Source organism: Natrix helvetica (genome assembly GCF_964273705.1).
Source record: "Natrix helvetica genome assembly, chromosome: 1".
Lineage (NCBI taxonomy): Eukaryota > Metazoa > Chordata > Lepidosauria > Squamata > Natricidae > Natrix > Natrix helvetica.
Window position 1 is genome coordinate 68,082,794 of NC_138548.1, and position 25,701 is coordinate 68,108,494.

The 25,701-nt window shown below is 37.5% G+C and overlaps 1 protein-coding gene across 1 annotated transcript in view; it reads right to left on the reverse strand.

Annotated features, from left to right (window-relative positions):
* Positions 1-4,117: 4,117 nt before the first annotated feature.
* The window catches only part of FMN1 (formin 1), a 95,396-nt gene continuing 73,812 nt past the window's right edge, over positions 4,118-25,701 (reverse strand). The window contains exons 14-17 of the mRNA XM_081940609.1: positions 15,822-15,873; positions 14,525-14,674; positions 7,467-7,551; positions 4,118-6,380 (exon numbers count right to left, since the gene is read on the reverse strand). Coding sequence (XP_081796735.1) covers positions 6,336-6,380; positions 7,467-7,551; positions 14,525-14,674; positions 15,822-15,873 — 332 coding nt within the window. The 3' untranslated portion in view covers positions 4,118-6,335. The remainder of the gene's footprint in view (positions 6,381-7,466; positions 7,552-14,524; positions 14,675-15,821; positions 15,874-25,701) is intronic.

Here is a 25,701-nt window from a genome sequence, read left to right on the forward strand (position 1 = left end):
ACGGCCATGCAATTTGAAACGTACTTAGCAGGTCAGGGAATTCGGCATGCCCTCGTCGCGCCATTCCATCCGGCATCGAACGGACAGGCGGAGAGAATGGTGCGATCCGCAAAAGAGGCCCTCGCTAGGATGGGTCCAGGTGATTGGCAAACACGCATTGATCATTACCTCTTAATTCAGCATATTACCCCCAGCGCAACGACGGGTAGGAGCCCCGCTGAACTACTCATGGGCCGCCGTCTACGGTCTCACCTGGACCGTCTTCACCCAAATTACTCTGCCACATCGCCCCCAGACTCTACAAGCAAAATTCGGAATTTTAGCATAGGGGCTTCAGTATACGCCCACAACTATGCAGGGGGAACATTGTGGATGCCGGCAAGGGTAATCGGCATCACGGGTCCACGTTCATATTTGCTAGAGCTTGAAGATGGACGGAATTGGAAAAGTCACATCGATCAACTACGGGGTCGTCTGGCACACTCAGACCTACGAGCCGAGAACGAAAACTATCTGCCAGCACAAAGTCAGCCATCCGAGAGCCCAAACACAGAGGAACACGACACCATTGAGCCCAGGATAGAACCAGCGGTCGATCACGAACCAGAACTGCGCCAAAGCGATGAAAGCCTGCAGATTCCCGAACGCGAAGCTGAAGGAACAGGCGAAACCGATCCTGCAACCACTCCCGTTCAACCTGAACTACGGCCTTCCACCCGGGTGAGACAAACACCCACTTATTTAAAAGATTATGTAACTAACAGGAATGCTCCATCTAAGAAGGGAGGGGTGTTAGATATTAACATATATCGCAGCAAGTCTCCTCTCAGGTCCGCCGCTAAGGCGGGAAACAGGTATCACTCTGATTGGTCGAGAGGCGTACCCGATCCCTATAAAAGGGGAACCCTCAGACCACAGAGCAAGCTGGATCACCACTACTACTAATAAAGAGCTGTTAAGTCACTACGTGTCCGGAGTCTGTTCTCTCGTTGCCCGAATCTAACAATTTAAATGACAACAAACAAGTAAGCCAACAAACAAAATTCTTCATGAGCATTAGAAAATAAATACATGTTATGTCACAAGAGGGCTATACTTGATAAACTAAACCTTCTAAAGTTATAAGGACCAGACAGGAACTGGACAAGGTTTCCAACACTCTTAACACTGTGTCAAATGTGGCAGTTTGAAAGGAAATATTTATTTTACTTTAATATTATTAAATGTTTATGACCGCCCATTTAATCTAAGCATCTCAGGGCAGCTTGCAACAGGTTAAAATAAAAACAAGTGAAAAGCCAACATACTACATCAACGTATAAAAACCACCCATAATTATTTTAAAACAGAAAATGTTTAATTCACCCTACATCAACTCAACACAGCCACTGTAAAAGTTCCCTACCATTACGAGACCATCCAGGCATGGCATAAGAGGCATGTTTTCAGGCCTTCCTAAAGGCTGAGAGTGTAAGGGCCAATCTAAGGTTTGGGGAGGGAGTGATGTTCCACAGGGCATTACCATGGCAGAAAAGCCCTGGCACCCTACCAGATGATATTCTTTCATAAATGGCATCCATAACATGCATCACTTATTAAATTGCATTCAAGCAATTTGCTATCAGTTTAAATAGAAGTTATAGCCCCATGATTAATGGCAATGATGTCTCTGTATGTATGATTTGCTTTATAATTTTATGGAAACCCATATATACCCTTTTATTTTTGTGATATACTGCTTCAAAGAAGTCAGACCCAGCCACACTTGGGTGCCAACCTGTGCGAGCATTTATCATATATGTATCATACAGTGCTTAATTGAATCTATAGCTAGTGAATGCCCAGAGGCTGTGGGAGTCTTAGTGGGGAGAAACCAGCTCAGGCTCTATCCTGACAAGACCTGTTGGCTGATGGCATTTTTATCACTTGGATCTGGAGATGCTCCCCTTTAGTCCTAAGTCGAGTTGCACTGCCTCCTTCAGGATTGATGTGTACTTTGTGGGTTAAGGAATAGGCGGCAGCTGCAATATTTTATACTTCAATATACTATGAATAAGTACAGATTCAAGTGTCACCAATTGTACCTGTATCTGCCTTAGGGGGTGCTTAAAGTATCTACTTATGTTCTAGTCATCTTGACTGTGGTCTACTGCAATGAATTCTACATGGATTTGTTTTTGTAGGCTACATGGAGCTACAGCTGGCCAGAATGCAGAGGCATGGGTTATTGTGGGTATGTCTTGTTATGCCCACAAAATATCTTTTCCTGGAGCTGCATAGATTTCATTGGGAATGAAATTTAAACTATGCTTATCCTCCATAAAGTCCTTCATGGCATAGGCTCAAGTTACTTGCCCATCCTATATGGTTCAGCAAAGTTGGCATTCTCAAGTTCTATTGATTAAGCAATGCCACCTGAAAAGTCAAGGGATTGGTGCTTCTCTTCCAGAGTGTACATTCTCTGGAATGATGTTCCCTCGGAGATCCCTAAAGCCTCACCCTACTTTATTTGGATGAGCCTTAAAATCTGGTTCTTTTCCTAGCCCTTGAACTACAGTGGTGGGCAGGCTCCTTGTGGGCTGTCTGATTTACGAGATGGAGATTGGTTTTCTCTGTTTCTATAGATAGAACATGGACCAGAGTTGTCATAAAGTCAGGAGGTTTATAAATTTAACAAAAAAAAAATCCTCTCCCTGCCATAATAACATAAATATGAAAAGAGAAATGTTGCCAGTAAAGGGGCAGAGAATCTCTAGAACAGGGGTGTCCAAACTTGGCAACTTTAAGACTTGTGGACTTCAACTCCCAGAATTCCCCAGCCAGCTCTGCTCTGCTGGCTGGGGAATTCTGGGAGTTGAAGTCCACAAGTCTTAAAGTTGCCAAGTTTGGACACCCCTGCTCTAGAACAATAGGTTGGCTGGTAGAATGGGGAAAGCAATCTACTTTCCAGTAGAGACAGCTTTGACAGGAAGATTAAATCGAGAATCAAGTTATTATTTAAAAAATAATTACATTCTTAAACACATTATTTCCACAATACCTTTAAATTTTAAAATACTTAGTAAATATAAAGAAATCAAAGCTATATTTTATTATTGGTTTTTGTTTTTACTCTGTTCTCTAATTTTCGGTATATTTATACTTCTATATTTACTGAATGACTGACTTGTTCCATTGATGGCTTTTGATATACTATTTCCAAAGTCTACAAACACATAGTGCTATGATATCATTCATCCAGCTATAAACTGAGATTCTCTGAAGTATATCATAGCAATCCGAGCCAACCAGGAGAAAGAAATTCATGCATACATTAGTAGAAAAATAAAGACTCAAATAGCATGTGTAGATATTGGATTCACTTGGTGATAGGATTCAAATATTCCCTCCACTGGGTAAAAGATGTATATTTTCTGGATAAGGACATTCCTTTTCTACAAAATAGATTTCTACTTGTTTTTCCTATTCCAACTTGGGAGAAACATGGAAAATGATACATATAACATCATCTTTCTTTTTTCTTCTGTATTGACGTTGCCATAATGCAGATTATGATAACGTCTTCCAGTTTGCAAAATAAATAGATTCATTCTAAAATATTACAAAATAACATTAAGTGGGATTTCATCTATTGCAAAATATAAACAGATAAAGTTTGGTGTTCTTTTTGTCATGTTAATCGTTTAACTGAAAATGGCGAGCTGCCATATATTTGCAAGGTAAAGAGTAACGACACTGAATTATACTAAATAAAATTTAATTAACCACGAAGTCTCTTTCTCTCTCTATCTCAGCATAAATTACCATGTTTTTGCTTTTTCTTGCTTGAGTGTTTAAAGGTCCTGTAACAAAGCAACCATTACCCACTTCTAATTTTGGAATTTGAATGGGTTTGTCTCATTGTGAGTCGAAAATTTGCAACTGATAGACTCAGAAGCATTTTGTTTACTTATGGAAAGTTGTCAAATCTTAGAAGCAAAAGATTTGACATTGTATATGGCAAATAAAACAATTTGCGAAGCTGGGAATTTATTGCGGTATATTACGTACATAACTACTTGATAGTTTAGTGAACTTTCACAATACTAAAAATCTGTATTACATTTTACACAACCCATTTTAATTTTCTCAATTTATTGTATCGGTTTCCGTTCATGACAGGGAAAAATACATCATGTTTCTATCTAAGAGAAAAATAATATTTTGCTGTTCACTACTAACATCAACAATAGTTCTTTTTGCGAACTGTTTAACTATGTATTCTACAAATGTCATATTCCAATAGCAATCATAATATATACACTTTAGAGCCCTTTTCCTTAATTGTGCATAGATAAAAAGGAAGTTACATATTGCATATTTGAATTTTTTTTTACAGTTAATTACTTTTAACAAAACATATTGAATAACCATGCATTCACTTAACCCAAGTCTTTATTTATCATGCAGGCAATTCTTTTATATTTTTTTGCTGTTCATCATACCCTCTTTGGCTTAATCATAATTCAAGACAAAATGCACTTTTCTTTTCTTTTTAAAAGATGGGACATTTTGAGGAACAAAAAGTGCTTCTTTGTGCTTCTGATCATGCGAAGCATTTCGGAATAAGGCAGATGCTATGAGGACCCAGATTGTTGAGGGCAATATGCTGACTCCATAAACCACTTAGAGAGGGCTGTAAAGCACTGGGAAGCAGTATATAAGTCTAAGTGCTATTGCTATGGGTATGAAATACCAACAGTCTTTCTTCAATTCCCTGTAGTACAAGAGCTGGAAAACCAAGCCACTCGGATTCAGTTGCACGTCTTTCTTTGAGACAAGAAAGAGAAATATTTTTCATTCTACTTCTAGACCACAGAAGCCTGATTATAGCCACTCAGAGTCACCTTTTTGGTGAGATGCATGGCATATAAATTTAATAAATAAATAAATAAAATAAAATTACCAACTTCTGAGTCCACATTTTCTTCAGCTGTTGAGTCAACAACTTTGGCCTATGCTTCATTGCTTTTTAACATTATGCTATTTTTAACCTAATTATTATTACAACCCCTCCTTGTTTGGTGGCTACCTTGTTTAGTGACAGTCTATAAATAAGACAACAGTAATAAATTAATAAACATCACTTTTTGACTAATATGGGAGTTTAAGCCCAAATGTCCGTAATGGACAACAGCATGTGGATGTGAGAGTAATGGTGGCATTTCTGCTGCACAGCAAAACTTTACCTAAATGAGATTGCAGCACCCAGCAATCTTTGCAATCTCTTTCTCTGTCATGTGGTTTGCTTTGCGACCATTTAGCTTCTGATATAGGACATGAATTGCAGTTTAATTTTATTATTTATTCATTTCAATTATAATTTTAATTCTAAGCTGCCCTTCGTACAAGTTGTTACAGCATGAAAAATTGGAGATCAATGCTGTCTTTTTTCTTAATCTAGGCAATGACACACACACACACACACACACACACACACAGAGACAATAAGTAGAAAATGTGTTTGTATATAAGTGTGCACTCTGTTCCAGACACATGCATACTCACAGAATTATGTAGAAATATCTAAACATTGGTTATATCAAAATCTTAAATCGTTAAAGAATATAGGCTTTCCTTTACATTAATTACAAATAATGGAAACAGTTTTTACACAGCATCCACTTAAATGATTATAAATAATGTATTGTTGAAGACTGCTATCTGACCCTCATCTAGATATGCAACGTCTTCATTTTACCATTAAAATAGGAACAAAACTCAAAACATTAGTCGATACAAGTGCAGCATACATTTTGATATTAATTCTCTCTCCTATATGCAAAAGTGTATTTCTATTCCTATGCATAGATTGAGCTTCTTATAAAAATAATTATGATAAAATATAGAAGATAAACTTAATCCTTTGAACACCATAAAAATAATTTTAAGCAGACACCAATTCAGCAAATCTTCAATAGACTTATATTAGCCATCCCATACATCTGTTGCAGATGATATAAAGCTATTTATTTCCCTGCCTAAAATTCAGATTTGCTCTTCCATACTAGTGCACTTTGCATAGAGACATTCTTCGCTGTTAAGATAACTATTCGGTTTCAACCATATAAGAAACAGTTACTGGGGAACCCTTCCTAAGTCCCATGTAAACAAACTTCTTTTCAACCCCTTGCTTGTATAAACCAAGGGATTGAAAAGTCTTTGGTGGATTGTCGGAAGAGAAAAGCAACACAGAACTTCATCTAAAATAAGGTGCTCCCGAAGAGAAGGGGAAACGTGTAGCATCATCAAGGTCACTCTCTCATTGGTTTTTGTTTCTTTTTGGGGTTCTTCTTTCAGTTGGGTGTCACCCCGGCTTCTTTCTGACGTAGTTTTTCTTTCTGTTGTTTAAGAGAAAAGTTTATTATCATTCTTTGCTTTAGTTTTCCATCTGTTTTCAAACTGCAGAGAGTATATGGTTTAGGCCAAAAGAATGGAGCAATTTGAAACCAGAGTAGACATAAGCTTCCCCCTCCCTCCATTTTCTCCAGAAAATTAATTCCTGAAGTGCCACACTAAGACAGGAAGGATATGTTTTTAAAGCAAATATATGTCAAAAAACCTGTACATTTCGTCAACAGTGTATGTCTGTAAAAATTACAAATATGAAAAAAAAACACAGACATTTAAAAGTTGTAGAAGTAAAAAGGAAAAAGTAATGGCATGATTTGAAGCCAGCTACTTGTAGGGATTTTCCATTCCCTTTCCTTCAAAAATGAGCATTTTATACAGCCCATGTGGTGAACCGTATGATATGTTAACTGTAGACCAGACCCAATACAAACTTGATAGCCATACATTATCATATACTATTTCAGATAATTTCTATTAAATTAATTAATAGCCAACTCTCTTTTGATTTCATATAGCTGCTCAACATCAGATAGTCATATCTTTGTTACTAAATTGGGCTCAATTCCCTGTAGCTTACTGGTATCTGTATTTAGCATATACATGCAGCAAAAGAATTTTCCATCTGTCTACATAAAAAAAGACAGTAGCCAATACTGGACCAAATCCAGCAATCCAGAACTTGTTTTTAAATAAATTAAAATGGCAAGGACCTCTTACAGGAATGTGTTATTAACTATCTTTTCAATCTACGGTGTCATATTAATATTTCAGAAATGGAAAAAATCTTGAAAGGCAAAAACAATGCCAAGAATTATTTAATGCAGCAGGAAAGGATACCCATGCTCAATTAACATTCAGATTAATATTTTATACAGAAACATGTTGAGTTAAAATCTATAATGATTTTGTAAGCTGGCTCCAAGATATAATGCCATTGCAGGAGGAAGCCTTTAGGACACCTATCCTAAAACTGAAAATACGGACTTGTTTTTCAGTAGATTAACTCCGTAAGAATTAACAGCTCTATTTAAAAGAGAACCAGAAACCAGAATCACAATAAGAATGTAACATACCAGACTGGCAGTTGGATTTATTTTCCTAGTTTCCACTTTTTTTTCTGAAGTTAACTTGCTCACTGATTGCTGAGCCATTCGGAGTCTAAAACAGAATATAAGCAAGTATTATTAGAGCTTTAAAAATGATATATGTTCACCATATAAAAGTTTTTCTCCTAAACAAACTTTATAAAGCACATACACAAAATGTACACCACTCTCTTTTTTCTGACAAATTTGGAAAAATTATTGACTACAATTTTTAGAACTGGTATAGGACCTGACCTATTCTACATTCACTACCAGTGAGAGTTTACCTAACAAAATGTTTTTTACTGAGACAATAATTGATCCAACTCCTTAATCATATTAGCACTGATTGGAAGCAGTTTCCCAGAGCTTCTCCAACCCAACCTGAAGATACTATGAAATGAATTTGGGGTGTTTAATTGCAAAGCATATGTTCTATTACTGAACCATAATCCTTCCCTTGCAAGAGAGCACCTATCAGGCCAGTATGACCTTCATCAGGCTCATTGCGATACAGTACCAATTCCAATTCAGCATTAGAGTGGTCAATGCCTGGAATGCACTACCTGCCTCTGTTGTTACATCTCCAAACTCCCATAATTTTAACCTAAGACTGTCTACTGTTGACCTTACCCCTTCCTAAGAGGTCTGCAAGGGGTGTGCATAAGACTACCGTCCCTGTCCTACTGTCGTCATTTATTTGTACCCATTTACTGTGTTCATATTTAAGTTTATACTTATACCTGTTATCTTTTACATGTTTTACAACCTAAATAAAATAAAATAAAATAAATAAATCTCAGTTTCTACTATATATTAAATTGTTATACATTGGCTCTCTTGCTCTTAATTCATAGATTGTTCTTGATCTCTAATGATCATTTTGATGGTGTTTCAGTAGCAAGGGGTTCACATTACGAACGAACAAACAAAAAATTGCTATGCATTCGTACTACCTGGCTCACTGTAATTTTCAAACTGTAATTTTTATCTAACACTGGAATGTCTTGTTGGACAGAGTTGAGTATAAAGAACATTTCATCCATGGAATTTAGCGGCAAAACCTAATAGCTTAATAACTATTTTGGTTCAGACAGTAGGACTATAATATACAATACAGTTAGTTGGATTACTGGTTAGTGGCACAGAGGCTGCAATAATCTTGACTAGCTCAATTGTTTCTAAGTGACATTTAAAGTAACCCCATCAAAGTACTGTTTTATTACAAAATGCTGTCAGTCAATGGCCCAGCAGTTTACTTCAAAAATTTCAGTTAGTGTGAAATATGGAAACAAAAACGGCAATGCCAGTTTGACACTAATTCAAAAAAGAACAGAATTGTCTCCTTAATGGTTCATGTATCCTAGAAAATAATGGAAATAAGTAAGATGAGAATTTTCTATGGTAAAACAAACAAGCAAACACTTTTCTATAAAAAAAATTAAGCACTAAAACTTTCAGCTGAAATTGTTAATATTAATATCTAGTCGATTGTGGGGAGAGGCATTTTTTAAATCTAAATGTTTTTATAGTAGATCAAATATAAAACACGTACACAGTCCCTCACACTTATTATCCAATTCAAGATCATTACACAAGTGCATATTTTGTAATTACAAACATTAAATAAAATAGTTTACGTGTTAACAATATTAACCAGTTTTAAAATATATTTTTGCTATTGGTAGTATAAAGTTTTCCCCTTTTCAAGAATACATAAGTGTTGTGTCAGGGCTGAGGATGGAAAAATGTTGCTTACTTAACCCCATGACCTCCTTTTCATTCAAAGGATCAAGGGAGGAAAGGATAGGAATTAAGTCATGAAGTGATTTGATACCAAAAGACTGATTTGGTATCAAATCCAGCAGAATGGACATTATATAACCAGCTGCTAGCATAATATGTTCTCAAAACATATTAAATTCCTTATGATTAACATCATTTGGGGTATTTATCAAAAAGATTCCAACTATACTAATAAAGGAGAATATTTGTAACTCGGGCTTGAAACGAAGGATCCTTGTTGCTCTCTGAGCTTTATTTCCTTGCAGACTTTTCATTATGCAAACTAGGTAACATCATCATCAGTGCTAGTTAGGAGTGTTGTTTAGTGTCAGTTTATATTCTAGTACCTTGCCTGTCAGTGTTGGTGGGGATGATCTTAGAGATTCTTTGACGGGGCTGTTTGCTATTGGCCTCTTTGGCGGTTTCTTGATTGGGGTATTGTTTACTTGATTGTTGGTCTGATGTTAACCTTGGAGTTAATCTATGCTTATGGGGTGCTGATTGCTGGTGATTGCTTTTTGTTCTGGGTGATAGTCAGGGCTGGGTGATAGTCAGGGGTGGGTTCTGGATTCTTTTACTGCTATTTTGCTCAGGGACGCGCTTCAGGCGCATGCACTTGATACGCGCTACACTCGCATACACAGTAGTAAAAAAATGCTTCTGCGCATGCGTAGAACCAAAAACAAGATGGCGCCACAATAGAATTGGTTCGGATGCGTGGGCAGCTGAGTTACTACCTACTCGGCTGAACCAGTAGGAACCCACCTTTGGTGATAGTCTCTAGACGTTGTTAATGTCTATATGTCTATTGATGGCTGATTTGACACTCAACAGGTTCCAACAATAATTGAGAGCTAGTTTTGTGGGTAAGGCATCAAGCTAGAAAACAGGAGACTGAGAGTTATAATCTCATTTTGGATATGAAGCTAAGTTGAGTGACTTTGGGTCAATCACCTTCTTCCTGTCCTAGGAAAGAAGCAATGGCAAAGTACTTCTGAAAAAGCTGGCCAAGAAAACTGCAGTCCCTGAGAATGAGATAGGACTGTAAAGGAAGAAAAAAAGATCAATAACTATAATATCCTTGTTAAAAGTTTTTTTAGAGAGTTCTTAGCTTTTTCAAGGTATGTTGCTCAATAGCTATAGAAATAGTTAATTTTTATTTGTGTCAAGTTATTTAGTATGTGGGTCTGTGCGCAATTACTTTTGAAAATTAATATACATAAATACTGTTTTAGGCTGAGTTCACGCGTAACATCAAATCATGATTTGTCACCATAGGAATAAATTTATAGGGAATAAAGTAAGTATAACAGAAATAAGTCTGTTATAATCAGAAATAATTTTGTAATTAATTCCATATTTTATACAATCGATTGCAAACCATGATTACAGAATAATCTAGATTAGTGGTTTTCAAGATGACAATTTAAGATGGGGTGGGCTTCAGTTCCCAGAATTCCCCAGCCAGTTACCATCCAGTTGAAAACCATCCATTTTAAAGTTTCCAAGTTTGAGAAACAGTGGACTAGATTGTTACAGGTACTATATAGACTAGAGGAATGAACATTTACTCTTCAAGAAGAAAATATCATCTGTTTGAATATGATATTTTAGAATTTTCTTTGACATTCATAGGGTAACATGAATGGGATATGCTTTATTTCTAAGCAATGTCTTGTCCCTGGAACAATTTTGTCCATGACAGAAGGTTTGGTGAAAAAGAATTGAATAAAGTTTTTTTTTTAATGTAATGATACTGCCTCTTTTCTGATAACCCCTGCCTCTCATTAGTTTGTTGGAATTATTTTTCTCTAGACCATGGAGAGAGGGTGGAATAAATTTTTCTCCACTTTGGCAGACTGAAACTTGAATACTTTTCTATCTTAAAAGAAAAAATCTACGTGTAAAGAATAGAAAACCATGACACTGAATTCACTGTTTCTCTTTCTGTGTGTGTGTGTGTGTGTGTGTATGTATGTGTGTGTGTATATATATATATATATATATATTTATTTTTAATGTTGCCTTTTTATATTTGTGTTGTATTTGTACTAATAAATAAATAAAGGGAGACTAGTATAGATCTATACACACACATATACACCCACCCCCACACCCCCGCACCCCGCCATATATATATATGTATGTATGTATGTATGTATGTATGTATGTATGCATGCATGTATGTATGTATATGTATATTTGTGTTGTATTTGTACTGATAAATAAATAAAGGGAGACTAGGCATACCAGGGGTTGTAACACACACACACACACACATACATACATACATACATATGTTTTCGTAGACTTTCACGGGTGTAGGTATGTTGTTGTATTCGGGTCTTTTCCCATGTAGGATTGAGATTGTCTTTGCAACGTTTCGGCAACATCTCACCTGCCAATCTTACCTACAGAAAGACGGCAACTCCGTTCCCATTTTAAGCCCAAGCCCGAAGATGGCAGGTGAGATCTTGCCGAAACGTTGCAAAGACAATCTCAATCCTACACGGGAAAAGACCCGAATACAACAAAACCAGCATATATGTATGTATGTATGTATGTATGTATGTATGTGTGTGTGTGTGTTACAACCCCTGGTATGCCTAATACAACACACACACACACACACACACAAAATTTCTTCCTAGCATTTTCCAAAAAGATAAAACATTAGCTGCATACGACTGTCATATAGGTATTGATATTCTAAATATCAGAAATTATCTAAAGCTGCATATTTATATAATTGTACATCAAAACTGGACATTTGCTGCAGTGGTCAAACTGTGAAATTACATGAGGTTAAAAGAAAGTGCAGACTGGGACAATTTTGTTGAAAGGTATCCAGAAAGATACAAAATGAGCTCTTGGCTTTGATCTTTAAATTCTACATCTCACTGTTTCTCAACCACAGCCACTTTAAGACATATGGACTTCAATTCCCAGAAGTCATGATTCTGGGAGTTGAAGTCCACCCAACTTAAACTTGCTGAGGTTGCTAAACACGGGAGTGTTTCAAGAGAAGAACAACACAGATGGAGTTTCCTAATTAATTCCTAATTAATCCAACTGAACCACACTGTTTATATTAGTACCCTTTCTAAAAATCAATATCTGTTACTGATCTTGAAAGGAAGGCCTGATAAGGATTTGCTTGTGTTTTTCCTGACTTGCCCTTGTTCTTCATGTGGCGGCTGGTGGCAGTGATGGAATCTCTGTGTGCCATTTCAAGGGCAAATTGCAAGCAGCTTCTATTATGGCTAATTTCAAGTCTAGGAGGACTTCCCCTTCCCTGACATTTTCTTTCTGAGCAGAAAAAACTGATTGCTGCTTAAGATTGCTGCTTGTGATGAAAGACACCAGTGACTCACAATGTTTGCACATCTCCTTGTATAAAAAGTATAGCAATTTACTACATTATCCACATCTGCATTTAATTTAAAATGGCTGCTTAAGCAAATGTATGCTTCTAGTGTTGGACAATTAACATTGTTATTATGTTGAATGCTAGCTACTTATGTCGCAAGTTGTTCATTTAAGGCTCAAGAATAGTAATGTAGTCTTTGCTTGTTTAATATAAGGGACACCCCGCACATACACACTGTTGTGTACCGAGGCCCCTTAAATGTTTTGAGTAATTGCTAGCCTCCATCCAGCTTTTCACCAAATGTTACATGAAGAACTTGCCTGCAAAACTTGTGTTCATTCCCAGTAAGCTACTATATTTCCCTACTTTGTATTTCTGTGGAACATAATCCCATAATATTTTGCTTTCCATTTCCCCCCATTTTAAAATAGAAGCTGGTGTCTCTTTAATACTAGAATCTATTGGGTTAGGCCACAAATACATCTAAATAAATATTCAAGAATGTTAGAACTGAACTCAACATTACCATTTTATAGTTTTCACTCGTTTTACCTATGTGCTTCAAAGGTGGTTTACAAATAATATAATTTATCAGGAAGCACGAGTGTGACTATACACCTATACAACAACAATATACAACAGGGGTTTTAGTTTTTTTCAGGCAACACCACCTTTCAAAAAAAATCCCACTACCCCTTATCAAGAGTCAAAGCGCAAATGATAGAAAATTGGCTGAGTTAAATGAACTTAAAAAAAAATTGTGTGTTATGCTCTCATAGAATCACAATAAGTTCTTGCAAAACCCATGGGGTTCCAAAGAACATAATTTTTAAAAAGGGAAAGAAGGAAGGAAGGAAGGAAGGAAGGCTATACATCTCAGAAAGTTGCAAATGGGACCTACTCCAAAATAATATAATGTGGAGTGGTCCAGAAATACAAGTTTCTAGCCATGTCTTCTTCTAGAATATTTATTCCATTTCCCTTCCCTAGAACTAAGCATGCCCAGTCATCATTAGGCTGGGTTCAGGAAGAGGAAGTGTTCTACTTCTGCAAACTTTCAAATCACTCCCAGCCTGTTTGTTGATGAATGAGCATGGGATTAATTTGGCTGTATAAGAAGTGAGAGTCATAAACGTAAATTTAATAGGAGGGGGAAATAAAATGAAATGTAGCAAGACCACTGGGCTGGAAAATATGTAATTTAAAATGTGTTATCTTTTTAACATAAATTTGTTACAACATGAAAGAATATAGTACACTAATGAAATCATTAAATAATCATCCCAATCTTTTCTTCCCCCCTTTAAACCTTGAAACAGTTCAAACCTTAACACAAAAAAGGGTTTTAACTAAAAACTAATAAAATCAGGAAACGATGGGACATGCCACGGCATGGAGTTTGATCTCCACAGCTGGATACCAAGAAATAATGCTGTAAATTCAGTACAGGATTTTGACACTGTGCTAAATGGGGTCTGAATCCCACAGGCTTCCCTTTGATGCAAGTGTGGACATATTAACGTCACTTTTGTTTGTCAGTGCTGTCTGCAACACCAATATTGCCTCACTTAAAGTTGTCCAACATGAAAATGCAAAGAGAAGCAATCTGTTCCAAATTAGCACAGCTCCTCTTTCATTTCACTAGCTAGCAATTGAAAGGGGTTAAGAAAGTGTAATTTATCAGATTATATGTGTTTATCTTTTTGTGGGGACAGCATCTCTTTGGTCAATTTTCCTAAGCACCCTGAGGGAATAATCTTTCCTTGAAGTCCATTTGATCTCAAAGAAAACAATGACGCCTGAGAAATACAGGAGTATAATTTGTTGAGTTTGAAAAAGAACAGCTCCCCAGACTTCTAAAATGGTATTAATAGCTTTATTAGAACCTTACCTTTCTTTGGAAATGTTTTTGTTCTCCCGTTTCCAAATAGTCTTAAACTCACTGCAGAATTCATACCAAACCATGAAAACATAATTCGGTGTGGTCTCCTTTTCACCAGATTTTGGCTTTATTCCATAGTATTTTACCATTTCTTCAAAACTGGAAGATGTAGAGGGAAAAAGGTGGACAGCATATAAACTCATTGGGGAAATTCAATGGAAAATTTTCTGGCATAGATTTCTGACTAGAAATTCCAAGCTACAGATAAAAAAAAAATCAGGTACAAGTAGAAACTGTACCATAAATAAAGACCAGATGCAATATAATATATGAGTTTTTATTGCATCAGCTAAGTGAATTCAGTTGACAGATGTCTACATAAACAATAGGAACAGAAAAAGCAAAAAAAAAAAAAGCAAACTGGTAAGTGAGATCTGAGAAAGAATCACATTTTAAAAACAGTTGTTTACAAAAAGGCACTGAATTGTATCATTGTACATTCCCCTAATAAATCTCTAAATAATAGGCTATTAAGTCATGGCAACCTCTTCCTAGCTGAAGGTTTTCACGCATTAATATCCTGAAAATACATCATTTGACCCAGAGCTAGAAGATTATAGTACTACTGGAGTTACAATCTTGTTGTCAGGTTCCAAAGATACAACAATCCCACATCCAAATCAAATTCAGGCTTCACACTTGTGGTGAATATTCCTAGGACTATTTTCACCTCCCACGTACTGTCTGCTTCTTCATTTGTATCTTCCAAGCAAGTTGGAACACCTTATTGCTTAAGGACAATTTAGAGATTAAATTGGGGGCATTGAGATCTAGAATTAACTTTCTTATATTGAAGAAGGATGTGGCTGGTAAAACTATGCATATGTAAAGCTTCAGTAGACATTTTGCAAGGTTTAGGATTTTTGACCTGAAAGAAGACTATAAAATATTTTTAAATGCTCTGTTGGACAAATAGTAAGCTTATTATTTAGTTCTGTTCCTTGACTACTACTTTCTTCAAGGAAGTGGCAGAATACTCTTCATGGTTTTAACCAAACAATCTTCCTTTCATATGAAAAGACAGCTGTCACAGGAAAGCTACAACTTTTGCTTTAACTCAGTCCTGTTGGATTTCTCTGTGTACTGTATATATTTTCATCTATAATTTAATCTCCCAAAAAGTTTTAACTGTATGAAAAGGCTGGAAAGAGTAACATGCATTGGAAGAAAGAATCCCAATCCTAATCTTATTTAAAGGTATTTTTGAATGTATAATGTACAGAGATAAGAAAACTGGACAGCTTACCACTTTTGTGCATTGTCCAGGTGACTTTTCTCTTCTTTATGTTCTTCTATGGCTGCAAAAAACATTTAAAAATAATTTTAGAAATCCGAATGTATGTTACATTTCAAGAGTTTTATAATTTCACACCCCTCATGGGAAAAGGAATATTTATAGTATTAAAATATGAATTATGAATTAAGAAATTATGTCATCCTTGTAAACGTTATAAGGAAAAGTACTGACACCTTAAAAATATACCAGAAATACAGAGGCTGTTGTAATTGGCTAAACACTTTTAGAACAAAAGTATATGCTGCTGTTATGAAGATGAAGGAACTATTTGTGAGGAGATGTGGAATAGAGCAATAACAAAACACTTATTTTTATTGTGTTATAAAGATACTTTATTTACAGTGAAGGTATGCACAATTCACAATGATTTTGGTCTCCTTGAAGCTAATAGATTCCATATGTTGTCCAGTTAATGGCTTTTTTAATCCACGAAGGACAGATCCGAGAAGACATATTTGTCTATATTTGTAGCTGTATCCCAGAATTACTGTACCTCAGGGTTTATAGCTCAAGTTGTAAACAACCAAGCTCAGAGAGCACCAAGAAACTCTAAAGAAAAAATATTTAGATGTTCAGAACCAAAGTTATCATGCAAAGTTATTTCAGATCCTGACGATAAAGATTACTTACACTTCTGTCTAGACTTCGTTTACTCAAAAACTGTGGTTTCCTATCCATTCTGATTCCCAACCTACAGATATATCCTAGGAACTTTTTTGTGAAATTATAATGAAACATTTCCTATCAGGTGGCCAGACATGATGCTGATAGTGCTACATAGCTGAATTTCACAAAATAAAAGGCATGTAAACCTTATATATGATAACCCTTCCTGTGTTTCCCAGGTTACTATGGACTAAATCTAGAAGTCTATACTGATGACAAATTCTATAAAGCTTAGTTGTATGAACCAGTGGCAGTTTACAGGTTAGAAATAGAATCCATTTAATCCAACTATAATAGGATTAAAACATAATAAAAAATGCTCTGTACACTTATATATTCATGTATAAAAAAGAATCCTATTTCCAATAGCTTCAAATGGTCTCTAATATATAGAAATTGATAAAATCAGGCTTAAGAAATGATTATAAAGTTAAAATGTATTGTGACTAATTTTGTTTTAATTTTATATGCCATTCAGCATTCCTTTAGTAGAAAGCCATATAAATATGCTTAATAAATGAAAAAATAAAAATAAGTTTGATAGAGTATAAATTGCTGAAATACTGTACAAAGATGTCTTATGTAAGGGCAGAATTACAAGATTGTTCTCCTTTTGCACTGCAATCCCTCTTTTAACTTGATTAGATCTCATCCCTTTGAGGTAGACCAGACTTGAAAATCAAAATTGTGAAGACCAAAGCTGCTTTTATGTTTCTTTTTTATACTATTTTATGTTTCTCTCCTCCCTGTCTTTATCTCATAAGAGAATAGGGGGCAGAGTTGCAGTATGTTAAAATATTTACAGATCCCGTCAATTTTATCCCTTTTGTCCTCACCTGCCATCATTTTCACAATTTACACATGAAGAAACAAAGGAAGAAATATAAATTGTACATGATTTTAATTACAGGGCGAAGATTAGAATTTTATTTAAAATGTTGTAACAGAGGCACAAAAACCGAAAGCACAGATTTCTCAAGTTTCCACTCTTATTTCAGCTGAATTAGGTGCTAGGGAAACTAAGTAAAATATTTTACAAATATTCTGTCTGTTATAAATCTTAATAATGCTATTTTTATTTGTATAATACTACACATAATCTGTTTTCAACCCAGATTAGTTTTGGTCTATTTAGTAAACATATGGAAGTAAACTGCTTTTAAATTATGTATAAGTATTTTTGTACAAGGGCTTGCAAATCATAAAGTGTTACTTGTCCTACGCTTGAGATATTTTGGAAAATATCTTGACATTTTCAACTACATGATGCATGAAAGTTCAAATACACTTAACAGTAACCCAAAAATACTGCTTATATTTATACATTCCATCCACAGAACAAATTGAATTGTTTATTATCAGAGGTAATACAAGGAAACCAAGAAATTATGTTCTGTTTAAAAATGGATAATGTTGCCTATAAATTTGTCAAAATGTGTTGAAGGTCAGTTTACTAGGCAATTATAGCAATGAAGCCAGCTAAGCCAATTATTATATATTCATTTTTCTTGGATATATTTGTATATTAACAGAAAGAAGGCTTTTCAAAGAATTTGTTTTTTTATATACTCAAGAAATGGAACATATTTTAAATTGTGTTTCAGTTCATATCCTTTTTTAAAATATAATACCAAAATAAATTGAGACTAATATATGTCTCAAAACTCAGTATTTTTCTTGGAAACAACTCCAAAAATTATTTTTCCCCAAATATGATTTTCCTGCATTCACGTTATTAAGCAATCATTATACTCCAACTGTGGTTAAACATGGTAATTTTTAAAACATAGCATTATTTAACATAACAAGAAAGAATATTTTTCGTTTGCTTGTATTCCAAGGAAAACAGAAAGAGTAATCTTTCTGAGATTGTTAAATACAGGCAAACAATTTAAGAAACTGGAAAATTGGTTTTAATCCTTTTTAAATAGAATACGTATGAAACCAATCTGTTCAGCTTTTGAAAAAATAAATCAGAGAGACTACACTTTTTCCTATAAAAATGAAGATTTTTTTTTAATGGAGGCAGGGGTGGGGGGTTAGTGTGATGAATTAGGTTTATAAGAATAGGAAACAGGCCTTCTCTAAAACAAGAAATTGTCACACATACCAAGCAAATCAGTATATTGGGTAATACAGAGTTGCATAAATTGATAACTGTACATGAACCTAACTTTAAAAAAAAGGTTCTGGTTATTTGAGTTGTTTTAGTAAATAAAAAAATCCATAGCATTACTTCCTCCTGTGTGATGCTTAGAATGATTTATGAAGCTGAGGTTATATTTTATAAACTGAACTTAGTAAAGATTGATTTCATACAATCAGGTAAAACTTTAGGAATATAATATGCACAGCCACCTCTTGCACTTAAGATATAGTTTTCTACCGTGCTGGAATGGAGAACGGATTAAAGAATTCTCTTCATTGGGATATGTTCCTTTTACAAATAGACATTTCAGGCAATTGGGAGCATAGATTCATTCTAAAGGCACAACAGGAAAACAGCAAAATTGAAATTACTTTTCTATGGATTTGAGTAGACTTTTTCACACTGTGAATTGCTTCATCTCATTTGATTATTCTTTTATTACCTTTCTATTGCTGGCAATGAATTATTCTGCAACATAGTCTTTTAGATCAGAACTAGCATCAGAATTGTAGAGTTTGGGACAGATAGTGGAGCAAGTAAGTTGTAAGAAGAAATATATGTGTGTTTTATATGGGGCACATCGGTTTCTTAGCATAAAACCATTAAAAATAATAGGAATTAAAATATAATAATATAGTAAAATATTTTTTAGAATTTAAAAACTAAAGCATATCTTTGACAGCTTCCCATTTTATAATTTAATATTTTAAAAAGAACAGGAGAAGGAACAACATCTGCCAGTATGTACAGTCTAGGGTTAAAAAGTATTGTAGTAGGTTTTGGTTCCGTAAAATTGTCAAACTTGAAATTCTAATCTGTATACAAAATTAGACCATGGACAAATGTTGCTCCTATTGGTTAGTTCTATATATAAATATCAAAGCAATAAATGTATTCATAAGCAAGGATGGTAAATAATACAATCTCACTCAAAAGATCAATACTTCTTAATCCCAATATGATTGCCTCATTCTCATATGAGGAAAACTCCCAAATTTAGTGGTCATGAAGACTCAATAATTTGAAGCTGAGATGGACATTATTTGGAGTTGGTTGGAATCACTGCCCTAAATTGGTTTGAATAGAGCAGTTTCTAAATAAAATGAATTAAATTAAAATAATTAATTAGATTTAGTTACATTATGCTTCACTCTTCTCCAAGCTGAAGGAAAATTCTACTTGTTTACCCAATATATACAATATATACAATACAGTATATCTGATGGGAGTCAGAATGAGAAAGGTTGGTTTAACTTTTCCCTTTTAATACTTTTTTGATCCTGTGTTCACATTTGTCATTTATGTTGCTAATCTGTTTAATCATAAGTATGTGCAAGAAATCTCTGAAACTTGTCATTTTCCCCAGCTATGGGTGAGATGGGTCTCATCCTCTTACAGAATTATATCTGTGTGATGAATTGTCTTTTCCAGACATATATGGTGTGTGCTTTTTATTTTTTCTAATGTTGTATGTTGTCTTTTGGAGTTGGGTGACCTTCTAAACCCATAATTAATGAATTAAGTAAATAAGAAATATAAGTAAAATAATGCATTTTTCACCGCTAAGGAAAACATCTTGTTGCCTGCTTTTACTTTGTTTTATATTTTCTTGCTTCTCAACCACTAAGAGCATTCATCATTCTCTTTTATCATTTTAAATCGGTATGCTATACTTTTAAATCTAGGTGGAACTGTCAGGCATGCCTCCTTCAATATCCAAGAAAGAAAAACATTGATTCCATTTGAACAGAGATAAAAGTACTTTTACTCTATATGAAGTGAAAGCAGCAAAAAGGAAAGCAAGATCTGAGCCAGAAAGGCGGGAACATGTACATATCAAATGTTTACCCAGCACCCTCCCCCCAATTACCCAACCCAGTGTCCAATCTGCAACTCCCTAAGATGTCAGGTGAGGTGCATCTTCAAACAGCCTCATCATGCGAGATGGTTGGCCTTGACCAAGTCCAAACATCAGCCACCAGCATGCGCAGAAGATGGTGAGAACAAGACTCCTCCAGTACAATATAATTCCCTTCCCCAATACCATGCCCCCCTCTCCCCGTTCCTATGGCAGCCGATAGCAACTAAGCGTAGCAGAGGCTGACATGCTTGCTCATCTACACAAACCTAAATTGTCATGAATACACATGCGTTAACTTTATCTTACAATATACCATAATACTAAAAACTATAGATGAAAATTTCTGTAAATCTAAACAGTTTGAATTTGAGATCTCAACTAGCCAGCAACCAATTTTCATTGGTGAACAAGAACATTTTGGTTCATATATAAATAGTTTTCAACAAGGAGGCTTATAAATGCAAAGATCATATTGAGTAGTCTTTCTTTGGATAATATAAACAGTATTATAAGTGTTGATTTTCTATATACTTTTCAACACTTAAGGAGAATCCTGGACATGGATCTGCATAAAAATATTATGTTAAAATCATGTTGACTTTAAGAAAATTCAATAAAGCCTATTCATCTGGAATAGAATTATATACATTATCACAAATAATTCTGAGGTGACTTGAGATCATTTCAATTCCTCAAAATAATTCTAAATTTACTTGAAGAAACTTATGTGTTAATTTCAAAGCAAACAGAAGATAGGCTGCTATTTTAAAGTGGCACATCCAACCTATATTACTCACTGCATTCCTGTTACTTATGTGTATATTTTCTATAGATTGCATTTATGTCTATTATGTCTATTCATTTACAATGAGCTTTTGCTTCCAATAGCAACTGATTGAGCATACAAACATTCTTCAAAAAAGAAAACATCTGTATTATCACATCTAAATAAGATCTCAAGGTCGGTTGGGAGACCGTGGCTGTTGGTTACGCCCGGTCGTTTGTACCAACCCCTGCAGTCTAGGTGGACAGGTCATACAGAGCCAGGGCCTGCGGCTGATGCTTTGCAACGCAAGGTCTGTCACCAACAAGGCCCCCCTCATTAATGAGTTGATCTCAGAGGGGGAGCTAGACCTTGCAGGGATAACGGAGACCTGGCTGGGCCACGAGGGTGGTTTACCCCTCGTGGAAATGTGCCCACCGGGTTTCCGTGCATTCCATCAGCCTCGGGCCCTGGGTAAGGGTGGAGGGGTGGCGGTGGTTATGCGGGAATGTTTGGAGCCGAGGGAGTTCACTGTCCCTCAGATACCCGGGTGTGAGTCCCTTGGTGTGAACTGGGGCCCAGGGAGGCAGTGGGGCTTGCTGATTGTATACTTGGCTCCTCGCTATGCATCAGCAGCCCTGCCCGAGCTCCTCGAGCTAATCTCAGCGACGGCAGTTGAGACTCCCAGACTCTTGGTCATGGGGGACTTCAACTTGCCGTCAATGGGAGCGGCTTCCGAGGTGGCCCGGGAGTTCATGGCTTCCATGACGGCCATGGACCTGACCCAATTAGTGCAGGGCCCCACTCACGAAGGGGGCCACACACTGGACCTCATTTTTGTATCTGAACAGTGGACGAGTGATCTGGGAATAGGGGATTTAGTCATCACGCCCCTGTCATGGTCAGACCACTCATCCCTCCGGCTGGACTTCCCTGCCGCTATCCCCCACCGCGAGGAGGCAGAACCAGACTCTATAAACTGGTACCGCCCCAGGCGCCTGATGGAATCTGATAGATTCCAGACGGAGCTTGGGCCAATTCCTGTAGCCTTGTCCCGCTCCCGCTCCGAGGACCTAGTGACTGCCTGGAATAGGGCGACGACTGGGGCCTTGGACCGGGTTGCGCCTTTGCGACCTCTCCTGCGGCATCGACCCACCCGGGCTCCTTGGTTCACTGAGGAGCTTAGGGTGATGAAGCGCCACAGGAGACGTCTAGAGAGCAGGTGGAGGTCCTCACGCTCCGAATCTGACCGAACACAGGTAAGAGCCTATTTGCGGACTTACCTTGTGGCAATAAGAGCGGCCAAACGTAGGCATTGTGCTGCTCTTATTGCGTCCGCGGATAACCGCCCTGCCGCCCTGTTTAGGGTGACTCGCTCCCTTTTATCGCAGAGGGCGCGGGAGACACCCTTACAGGGTAGAGCAGAGGAGTTTGGGGAATATCTTCAGGACAAAATCGATCAGATCCGGAGCGGGTGGACCTCCGTCAGTGGACCAGACGAGCCGCCAACAGCGAGTCTTGAGAGACCATTCTGGGAGGAGTTTGACTCTGTTGCCCCCGAGGATTTGGACAGGTTGCGTGGACGGCTGCGACCCACCACTTCTTTAACGGACCCGTGCCCCTCCTGGCTGGTACTGGCAGCCTGGGAGGTGACACGAGGCTGGCTCCTGGGCCTGGTGAGCGCATCACTGGGTGAGGGATACTTACCAACCGCCTTGAAAGAGGCGGTGGTGAGACCCTTGCTCAAGAGGCCTTCGCTCGACCCAATGGAGCTAGCTAACTATCGTCCAGTCTCCAACCTCCCCTTCGTGGCGAAGGTTGTTGAGAATGTGGTGGCGCAGCAGTTCCCGCGACACTTAGACGAATCCGACTATCTAGACCCACGCCAGTCCGGCTTCCGACCCGGGCACAGCACCGAGACAGCCTTGGTCGCGTTGGTCGATGATCTCTGGAGGGCCAGAGATAGGGGTTGCTCCTCTATCCTGGTCCTATTAGATCTCTCGGCGGCTTTTGATACCATCGACCATGGTATCCTATTGCGCCGGTTGGAGGGGATGGGAGTCGGAGGCACCGTTTTGCGGTGGTTCGGCTCCTACCTCTCCGACCGGAAGCAATGTGTGTTGACAGGGGGACAGAGGTCGTCCCTGAGGCCACTCACTTGTGGGGTGCCACAGGGGTCGGTCCTCTCGCCTCTCCTGTTCAACGCATATGTGAAGCCGCTGGGTGAGATCATCCGTGGTTTTGGGGTTGAGTACCATCTCTACGCTGATGATACTCAGCTGTATATTTCAACCCCAAACCACCCCAACGAGGCTGTCGAAGTGATGTCCCGGTGTTTGGAAGCCGTCGGGGTCTGGATGGGGGACAACAGACTCAGACTCAACCCCTCCAAGACCGAGTGGCTGTGGTTGCCGGCACCTCGGTTCAGCCAGCTGACCCCATCGCTGGCCATAGGGGGCGAACAGTTGCCCCCTGTGGAGCGGGCGCGCAATTTGGGTGTCCTCCTTGATGCCCGGCTGTCAATGGAGGACCATGTGGCAGCCGTGGCAAGGGGGGCATTCCACCAGGTTCGCCTGGTGCGCCAATTGCGCCCCCTACTGGACCGGAGTGCCCTGCGCACGGTCACTCATGCGCTGGTGACGTCTCGCCTGGACTACTGCAATGCCCTCTACATGGGGCTTCCCTTGGGACGCATCCGGAGACTGCAGCTAGTTCAGAACGCAGCCGCGCGGGTTATTATGGGAAGTACCCGTTACTCCCACGTAACACCTCTCCTGCGCGAGCTGCACTGGCTACCTGTGGCCTTTCGGGTGCGTTTCAAGGTATTGATCACCATCTTTAAAGCGCTCCATGGCAGAGGACCTAGTTATCTGCAGGATCGCATCCTACCACACACGTCCCTGCGACCTATCCGCTCACACAGGGAGGGGCTCCTCCTGGTGCCGTCTGCTAGGCAATGCCAGCGGGCGACACCTAGGAGTAGATCCTTCTCTGTGATGGGCCCAACCCTCTGGAATGACCTCCCCCCAGACATTCGAACTACCACCGACCTCCGTTCCTTCCGGCAAAAGTTAAAGACTCACCTATTTCAATCAGCTGGCCTGGCACTTTCTTAGTTTTACCTCCCGGGATTCATTTATTTTAATTGGGTTTGGGGTTTTAATAGGCTTTTAACGTATTATATTTATTATTCTATTACAGTCTCACAACCTCCTTCACCTACGTATTTAATTATTTAACTGTTTATGTATGTATTTTACAACGTATTTTAGTGACTGTACACCGCCCCGAGTCCTCTCCGGGAGAGGGGGCGGTCTATAAGTGTGAATAATATAATATATATATATATATATAATATATAAAGAGTTGTGATATTCCAGGATAATTCTTCTATTTCTGGCACTTCTAATATTTTCCAGTTGCCTGCAGCTGTTGTAATTCATGGGTATGGAAAGACAGAAAAATGCCTATGTATGAAGCAATGAAAATCATGAACACAATAAATGTTTGGTTATCATTGGAATTCTGAAAACATGGAAATTATGTTTTTTTTTTAAAAAGTACTGTTTGTCTCACTAAAAACACAGACCATAGATGAAATAAATAATGTACCATGAAGCATGTTCCTGATGATTCCAAATGACTATTTTATTCTGTTTTTAACACTAATGAAAAATATTCTCTAACTGAAACAGTAATGTAGAATATCATGCATTGCTTGACAGTTATCCAGGAATTTTTTCCCAGACCATTCCTTTAAAAAAATAAAAACAGCTGCCCTTCATATGCCAGCTTCTTCTGCCTTTTCTGTAACAAACCACTTAAAGTTCTTTTTATATGGGAGTGATATTAAATATTATGTACAAAAGAGATCTTAGTGTATCAAGAGACTGAAAAAAAAATCTTCTGTAACATGAAAAATACAAACCATTTATAAGCCAATGCAGTGCTTAAAAGGAAAAGCTGTGCTTTTCCAACATTTACAAACCTAGAAAGTTGATAAAAAGTGCAATTTTGATTTTATACTTTTTTTTTAAAAAAATGTGGTCTTTACCATCAAAATATGTGGCACTTCTAAATGTGAAAACCTGTAATTTCCCTCAAATTCCATTCAATAATTATGTGCCACACTTTTGCTTTGTTTATTGTTTATTATATTTTTATTCTGCTCAATACCAGATTATCTGGGGACATTGCTATTTTGCTGATGAACAGTTCTGTAGTCTCAAAGGTTTGCATTCAGCTTGATGACCTGTGACTTGCCCTAAGAAAATTACAGCGTAATATATAATATTTTTCATGTTGGAATGGGGAGAAGGGTTGGTTGAAATGTTCTGCTTTTACTTTCTCCTCTGTAATCATCATTATTATTGCTACTGAAGAGTAATTT